The 8864-nt window shown below is 34.9% G+C and overlaps 1 protein-coding gene across 1 annotated transcript in view; it reads left to right on the forward strand.

Annotated features, from left to right (window-relative positions):
• Uggt (UDP-glucose-glycoprotein glucosyltransferase) overlaps nt 1–8864 on the forward strand; it is a gene marked incomplete in the record, with an annotated part of 24432 nt that overhangs the window by 4726 nt on the left and 10842 nt on the right. Inside the window, 19 exon segments of the mRNA XM_027367120.2 lie at nt 146–383; nt 505–809; nt 929–1045; nt 1274–1443; nt 1735–1954; nt 2126–2315; nt 2695–2909; nt 3026–3262; nt 3409–3582; nt 3806–3987; nt 4070–4328; nt 4484–4690; nt 5327–5410; nt 5735–5897; nt 6311–6611; nt 7059–7268; nt 7564–7675; nt 7980–8092; nt 8284–8454. Coding sequence (XP_027222921.2) covers nt 155–383; nt 505–809; nt 929–1045; nt 1274–1443; nt 1735–1954; nt 2126–2315; nt 2695–2909; nt 3026–3262; nt 3409–3582; nt 3806–3987; nt 4070–4328; nt 4484–4690; nt 5327–5410; nt 5735–5897; nt 6311–6611; nt 7059–7268; nt 7564–7675; nt 7980–8092; nt 8284–8454 — 3659 coding nt within the window.

The following is an 8864-nucleotide window of genomic DNA, read 5'->3' on the forward strand; positions in this document are numbered from 1 at the left end:
ATCAGATCATCCGGATCATAGTCATTAAGATTGTAGACTTCATTTTGCAGTCAGAAAATTTGTCTAAATTCATTTAATTTCCTCATTTAATTTTAGACCAGTAGACTGCAAAATGTTATTTATGTTCTTTTTTTCCCCTGTACAGATCAACGCCATGAGAGAAATTTTAGGACCCCTTTTGGGGCTATTATGCTTCCTTTTGACGGGCACCACAGTGAAGTGTCAAGGTAAAGTCAAGCCTGTAACAACTCATCTTTCTGCCAAATGGAGTCACACACCTCTGTTATTGGAGACTGCAGAATATATGAGAGAAGAGAGCATTGCAACCTTCTGGGAGTTTGTGGAAGCTGTTTCACAAAAAGATTTTACTCTTTTTACTAAAGGTAAGCAGAAGAAAAGTTCAACCATTTAATTTCTTCTAGTAGGTTTGAATGCATAAGTTGAATGTCTAATCACTTTTCTATTACATGTTGTAATGTAAAATAATGACTATTTCTATTTTAGGAAGTGATAAAGCAGCATATAATGAGATCCTTGGAACTGCTGGTCAGTTTTTGTCACCGTCTCAAGTCAGCATTTTGAAGCTTAGCCTGTCCATGAGAGTGTACTCACCAAAGATTGAAATGTTTCGTCAGATTGCTCTAGACAGAAATCTCCCAACTGGAGAGGACTGTATAGCCGTATTTGATGTTAATGGAGAGCTTACATGTAATATTGAGGCAATGAAGAAATTAGTGGAAGTAGGTTCAGGCACTAAACCTGTATCTTATGATATGGACCATCATTATCCGGGAGGAGAGAATTCTAAGGTAGTTGCTTTAACTTCATATTTTTTATATCTGCTAATGATGTATGATGTTCATACTGCAAATATATTTTTTTCAGGCGCACAGCACAATTTATATATTAATGAGAAATGGTATTATAGGTTGGAGTCACCCTTTATGCTGAATTAGGAACTAAAGAATTCAGAATACATCATTTAGCAGTGAAGGAACTTGTTGGATTGGGAAAAATTGATTATGTTCTTCGACCATATATAAAGGTAAGAAAAAGTTATATTCTTTGTCTCTCTTTGGTTACACTTTATCTTTCTTTTTCTTTTTTCTTTTTCTTGTTCTTTCCTGTCTTTTTCTCCCCTCTCCCATTTTGCTGTATATTTGTTCTCATTAAAACAGCCTTTTATTTGATTTTTATAATTTGCAAACTAGAAAAAAATGTGATAAAAAGATTTTGAGGTTGATTAATAGATTCAATATGTACAACTTTTTAGGGAAATTCCAAAAAGAAGGTCCGATTAAGTGGATATGGTGTGGAGCTTGCCATCAAGAGCACTGAATACAAAGCACAAGATGACACCAAAGTGCAAGATGATGGAGGCAGACAGGAGGAAGATGATGAACAGGAAGTGGAGGTTGAGGGTTTCCTCTTCTCTAAGCTTGAGTGAGTTTTGGAAGTATGGGAAAGGGACATTTATGGACAGCGTTTTGTTTCTTGTATGGTTTCTTTACTAACCAAGTTTAAGTGTTTATGTATTATATTAGCATTTACTAATTTTAAGTGTGAAATTGGTAATTTTGTTTGAATTATTTTCTTGTCATGTCTATTGATTTTTCAGAAGCATATAGTTACACCAAAGCTGTTCTGTGTTTTGCATTAAAGAAATATCATCAACAACAAATTCAGCTCTCGACACCTGTCTACATTCTTACCTTAAACCTGCTTTTTCCGAAGGTCACTTCACCCAGAGAAAATGGAGGAGCTAGAACAGCTTCGCAATCATTTGGTTGAGTCCCGGCATGAAATGGCACCCATGAAAGTGTGGCAGCTGCAGCACCTGAGTATGCAAGCTGCTCAGCGTATTATGACAACACCGAGGGAAGAGCAGTTGAGTGTCTTTGTACACACAGCTCAAAATTTTCCTATGCTGGCACGGTCTTTAGTGAGAACAAAGGTATGTCAAGGCAGAAGTTTTGAGATTAAATGATTCAGGAGAAAAGAAAGACACTAAGTACTAATTTATATGTGTGTGTCTGTCTCTATCTATGTCTGTGATAATGTCATTTTAATTGTTTATTTGGGATAAATTGCAAGTATTCACATTATTCTCCTTACCTGATTTCAGGTTGATGACAAGATGAAAAGAGAGATCTTGAAGAACCAGAATCAGCTGAGTGCACAGATGGATGTCAACCCCTCTGATGCTGCTCTCTTTATTAATGGGATGTACTTTGATATGGATTTCACTGACATCTACACACTTCTAGACCACATCCGCACAGAAGACCGTGTTATGGGGGGTCTTTATAAACTGGGTAAGTTTGCTTTGTCCCACTTATGCTCTCTATTTGTGTGCCTTATTTTAAAGATTTATATATTTATTCACTTCAATCAGTTTTCTTTTTTTTTTTTGCTTTTGCTTTTGCTTTGTATATTTACAAGATGTTTATTCTCATCATAGTTGTCTCCTTGCCTTTTCATTAATTTTTCTTTTTATCCTAGATTTTCATTATGCATTATTGAAAATTGAGGCAAAGTCCTTTGAAGTAAAGGAAGCTTGTCGAAAAGATGTTTAGATTCAAGGAATTATAGAAATTGTATAGTATGTCTTATGCACTGAATAACAGCTGGTATCACAAGATTTCCACAGCTAGTTTTAATATTGTTCTTTAATGATTTTTTGTTTTTTAACAGGTGTTCCAGGAGAGTCACTTAGTACACTGTTAAACATTGATCTTAGTGAAAGTAAGCAAGATTATGGTATTGACATCCGTGATACTGCTATTGTTTGGATGAATGACATTGAGAATGACAGAGCTTACAGCAAGTGGTCATCATCAGTTGGAGAACTGTTGAGGCCAACATATCCTGGCATGTTGCGCAGTATCAGGAAGAATTTCCATAATTTGGTAAGTAAACATTTTGATTTAGATTACAGCTGTGCAGCTTTTCTATAAGACGTTGATGTGTTGTAATGTTCATTAATGATAATGAGGCATTCTAAGGTACAATAAAACTCTTGCAGGTTATTGTTGCCGAACCAGAGAAAGCAACAACAGCCGACCTTATAAGGCTGGTTGAAGGTTTCCTAACCCACAATGCTCCTGTCCGCATTGGTATAGTGATGTCCGTTAACCCTGACCAAACTCTAAGGGGTTATGATGATGCTGGAGTGGCCATGCTGTGTGCCTTCAATTATGTGGCTCAAAACTTGGAAGGCCGTGAGGATGCAAACTACAAAGCACTTCAGTTCTTGGTTGATGTAAGGACTTTCATTTATATTTGTTTTGATATTTATAGATTATGTGTCTGCAGTACTTACTATTTTAGCTGTTTGAATGTGCTTATTATATTGATACTCGTGCATTCTGATTATTTAAAATAACCAAGATTGTTTTTTATTGACAGCTGTACTCCAATGTCCAAGGTGATATAACAGTAGATGATGTAACATCCCATTTCAAGAGCAAGTACCGAAGTGTTGATCTTGAAGATGTGTTTGGAGAGGATTCAGATTACGATGTTGGCCGTATGCTAGCTCAAGAATTTGTTGAGAAAGCTGGTATCACAAGTCTGCCTCAGGTAGCGTTTATATTTTATACGAAATCTGAAATAATGTAGATGCTCTTGATTAAAAGATCATATTTAGATAATTTGAATTACGAATGATACATTTTTTATGATGATAAATCTTTCATTCTATTGTACATATATCTCCACTCAAGGAATATTACATGAGTGTTCAGTAGAAATTTCTTTTAACTCAAGTAAGACACATTGTCAAAATATTCTTTGTTATTATCAGGCTCTGATGAATGGTGTTCCTCTGCCTGAAAAACATTTGAATGCAGATGAATTTGAAGAAGTTGTCTTGATGGATGTTATGAGGACAACACAGACTTTGCAGCGAGCAGTTTATAAAGGACAGCTGGAAGATAAACATGATGTAGTGGACTGGCTGATGAGTCTGCCAAACATCATGCCAAGGTAAGCACACCATAGGAGCTGTTTAATTGTGAGTGGTCTTATGATAACTGCAAACTGGTTAATGTACTATTTCATATTTCAGGCTGAATGAAAGAATCCTAAGTACAAAGAACTCTAAATTTATTGACCTTACTGGTACATCTGGAGAGACGCTTAGTAGTGTGCCTGTAGAGTCTTTTGCAACACAAAAAGCACCAGAGATGACAGCAACTCTGGCCAACTCTTGCCGTTACATCACCACGAAGAATGACCACACCTTGCGACCTTTGACGGTTTGGATTGTGGGAGATTTTGACACCTATGAGGGTCGAGCAATTCTTCTAGAAGGTGTAAAGTACTTGGTATGTTTACATGCATCTCAGTCTTTTACATAGAAATTAGGTATTCCATTACTGTCATCAGTGAATATTATTTTTAATTAGTCAAATTAAAAGGAGAGGAGGAAAAATTTCTATTTATATTCAACTATGCTATTGATATGTCTTTATTGTTTCAGCGAGAGAGCAACAGCATCCGTATTTGTGCAATACACAATACAGATCTCTCTAGTGAAAGTCCTAAATTATTTAGCCGAGCAGTAGAAGTAGCACAAACAACTCTGCCTCCAGCTGTTGCAAGGCAGTTCTTGGCAAAGGTTCTTGAAAAGGATAATGCTAAGAAGATTATTGCTGGAACAAAGAAGTGGAAAGACTTTGAAATTGCTGTAAGTATTCTTTAGATTTTTTCTTTCCTTCTTTCTTTCTTTCTTTTGTATGAACATTTTAGTGTACGCACACACATACATAATACATGCATGAGTATATGGTATTCTAGATTTGTGTAATAAAGATTTTTTTATGAATTTTAAAGGATCATTTTTTTCTATAGGAATTACCTAAAATAAAAGTAAGAATGAAAGACATAGAGTGAGAGAGGTGCTGTGCCAGGAGATAGGTAAACCAAATCCACTGAAGTCATAGTTTTTAATTGTTTTATTTAAGAACCATTATGTTTTGCCTTGGATAACAAACCATAAAGATAAGTCTTGTTATATGCAATATTATCTTGTATATCTCATTGTTTGATATTGGTTAGTTAAAACATTTTATATCCACTTTGGTCCAATGCACATGGGATTAGATGTAAATAGACATAAGAATGTTAATATATATTACAATGTCTGCCATCAGTATAAAAAATATTAGCGATGATTATTTTGCTTTGAGGATTGATGCTAATATGTTCATAAAAGACTTAACACATGAAAAGAAAATTAGAAATTCTGGATACATGCTCGTATCACAGATTTTTGTTTCATATTTTGTGTCCTGTTTAAGACATTTTATTTTCATTTTTGCAGGGTTTAGATATAGATGCCTTCACATCACGCATGAATTCATTCAAGGATTCAGTATTTAAGGCTCACTCAGTATTTTGCAAAAAGGTTAGTACAAACAGTTTTATGTTCCCTTTTGCTATATATATATAGATATATGAATATTTATAACCTCTCCAATTGGGATTCGATTCCTCGCCGCCGTTGCGCATGAATGCAAGACAGCTGTTCTAGACCACTCATAGACAACCCACTCAAAAGGAACTAGTGGTCTAGAGAGGCCGTCTTGCGGCGGGCAGTACATTATTCCATCTTTCATATATATATGTATATAAATATATACATATATGTATATATATATAGGAATTGAAAGACGTTGCATGGCTAGTCTTAATTATCAAGGATGTAAAAATCTTTCTTTAAATATTACAGGTATTAGCTCTTTCACCTGGACAAAGGACTGTTGTTGCCAATGGTAGACACCTGGGAACATTCAAGGCAACAGAAAAGTTTGTTATGGAAGATTTTGGCCTTCTTGAGAAATATGTTCATTCCACATTTGGAGAGAAGCTTACAGAAGTGTTGATTGGTGAAGGTGAGGCAAGATTGAGAGTTTTTCATCAGAAAACACTTTTTTCCCTTTTGTGAAGGTCATTACCATTAGTTACAAGTGTGAGAGTTTATTTTCAGAAAACCCTTTTTCTCCTCTTTTGTAAAGGTCACTACCATTAGTTACAAGCACACATTAGGACTCTATCTTCAAAGACACCCAAAACAAAAGTTTTAAAGTTTTATGAATTTCCATCAATAAGACTAAAATGACTTTACAAGTCTCAGGCAGTATATCATGCAGATTAATTGCGAAATAGGATCATGAAATAGAATTTGGAGAAATACAGTATTTTTTATATATATACTTGTGTAATGTTAGGACACAGGTCTTCCAACATTGGATTAGATGATTTTAAGAGCTCTTGCATTGCTAATTACATATATTTATTTCAATAGATCCACCTGTGAATAGTGATATCAGCGACTTGACAATGAAGGTAGCTGGTGTGCTTCAGACCAAGCCACAGTCCAAGGGCCGCACAACCGTCAACCTTCGCTCTGACCAATATTCTGTGGTCAAAATTCCTGCCAGAAACCCCAACATGCCTGTATTTGATATTGTTGCGGTATGTGATCCAGTGTCAAATGCTGCACAGAAGATTGGTCCAATCCTGATGGTACTCCAGGAGATTGTCAATGCTGAAATCCGTGTCGTCCTGAATGCTAGGGAGAAGCATTCAGAAATGCCACTTAGGAGGTAATTTTTCATCATGGTTTAACAGCATAGAGTCATTTCAATTTCAGGTTTTCCTGTTGCTGTAAAGAGTATAAAAAAGCATTATTATATTTCATGAAATGATCATACCCAGGTGTTTTGATTAAAGAATGGTATATTTTGTGCCCTATCAAGAATTCTTGGTAAGAGAAACCATAAGATAAAATTACTTTAGCTTGATTCTTTTTTTCTTCATACCATCATTTAGTTATATTTCCTGCAGCCAAAAATCCTGACAAAAATTTCCTGCCACTTTGTCAGACCTTGCTAACAATTTTCATTATCAAGGAGTTTTAGCACACTGACATTGTGAAAAGTACTGGTTATACTGAACACTGAGAATAGTAATATGCTCACAAATGTTTTAAATGTGAAACTACAGTGCAGTACAGTATACTATAGTAAGTCCGTCTTTTCTTCTACTTTCAGATTTTACCGTTATGTACTGGAACCTGAGCCTCAGTTCACAGAGGCAGGTGACATGACTGCTGGACCCTATGCCCGATTTACTGGTTTGCCGGAATCATCAATTTTGACTCTGAATTATCATGCACCAGAAAACTGGTTGGTAGAAGTTGTAAAATCAGTGTACGACCTGGACAACATCAAGCTTGATTTAGTAGAGACAGGAGTTCACAGGTATGTTGATTATGTTAGATTTGAGCAATTTATAATATGTTTGATTATATTAAGGTTATATAAAGTTAAAGTCATTATTGTTACATAATTTTTAGATATAAGAAATAAAGGTAGACCAGTATGAATGGCATTTTTTTAAAACTAATATCTTAGTAACTAGATAACCATGTCTTTTATCTCTGTTTGTTCTTGTGACTGAGTGTGTGCAATGATAATGATCATGTTAGATTAACTTAGTTTTATTAAAGCTTTATCTTTTTTACTTTCTGTATGTTTTTTTTTTCTTTCCTTATAGTGAGTTTGAATTGGAACACTTATTGCTGGAGGGTCACTGTTTTGAGCAGTCGTCTGGAAATCCACCAAGAGGGCTTCAGTTCACACTGGGTAACAGGCAGCAACCAGTTCTGGTATGTAAATATTTTAGTTATATGATAGTTATGTGTCAGATTTGTTTTCTTTCACAGTTCTATTTTTTCTGTTCTTATTTATTTATTTATTTTTTATTTTTTTATTTTTTTTATTATTAGTAGTAGTAGTAGTATTTTTTGGACAAATTTTATATGCCAAGATAATTTTCTTGGGAAGAAGATTAGATGGATAACCTTGCCTAATAGTTGCTTACAAGTAAAAACATACGTTCTATACTGTGTTTACTTTGAGTGTATGCAAGTTCCAATTTGTGTTGATGTCATGTTGCTTTTGTCATTTCAGGTTGACACCATAGTTATGGCAAACTTGGGATACTTCCAACTGAAGGCTAATCCAGGAGCTTGGTTATTGAGGCTACGGCAAGGAAGATCTGCTGATATATACACTATTGCAAGGTGAGATTTTTTCTGCAATAGGTTCATTTTCTTTTATGTTATCAGCAATTCAAATAGATGTTATAAACTAAGACAACTTATGATTATCAGTCCTGTTTAATCCATAGTTTGCTCTTTTGTAAATTTTTGTTGAGCATTGTTCATAATACATAGGAGAAATTCTTCCATAAAGAAAGGATTCTTGTTTGCAGCCATGAAGGCACAGACACCCCAGTTGGATCCGAGGATGTGGAGATTATTATTAGTAGCTTCCGATCACACGTGGTCAAAGTACGTGTAGGTAAACAACCTGGAAAGCAACATCTCGAACTCCTTGCAGATGAAAATGAAGAATCAGGAGGACTCTGGAACTCCATCACCAGGTAGGTGTTTTTGTCTTCCTTTATTATGCGCAAGATAAAAATGTACTGGATTTTGTTTGCTAATTGTGTGTCTCTATACCATGTAAATGTTGCTTTTGTGTGCCATGGTTGAATTGTCCAGAGACACTTGTTCTTGATTGGGAAAGAGACAAGATAGGTTTAGGTGTATTCGTCTTGGTTAATAATTAATGGATTCTTTATCATGGAGGTCAGCCAGTAATTTTTAGTATAGGTGATAGGGCTTTATGAAGTTTAAATACTATTCCTGCATTTATTATGAAATTAATAATTATATTCCATTTTTTTGAAGATGGCATTAGCCACAAATATAATATATTTCATTTATCAGATTATGCAAGAAACCTTAATATTTAATGTGTAGGGTGCTAGTAAACACAAATTGTGCATAA

The sequence above is a fragment of the Penaeus vannamei genome, chromosome 18 (assembly GCF_042767895.1).
Source record: "Penaeus vannamei isolate JL-2024 chromosome 18, ASM4276789v1, whole genome shotgun sequence".
NCBI lineage: Eukaryota > Metazoa > Arthropoda > Malacostraca > Decapoda > Penaeidae > Penaeus > Penaeus vannamei.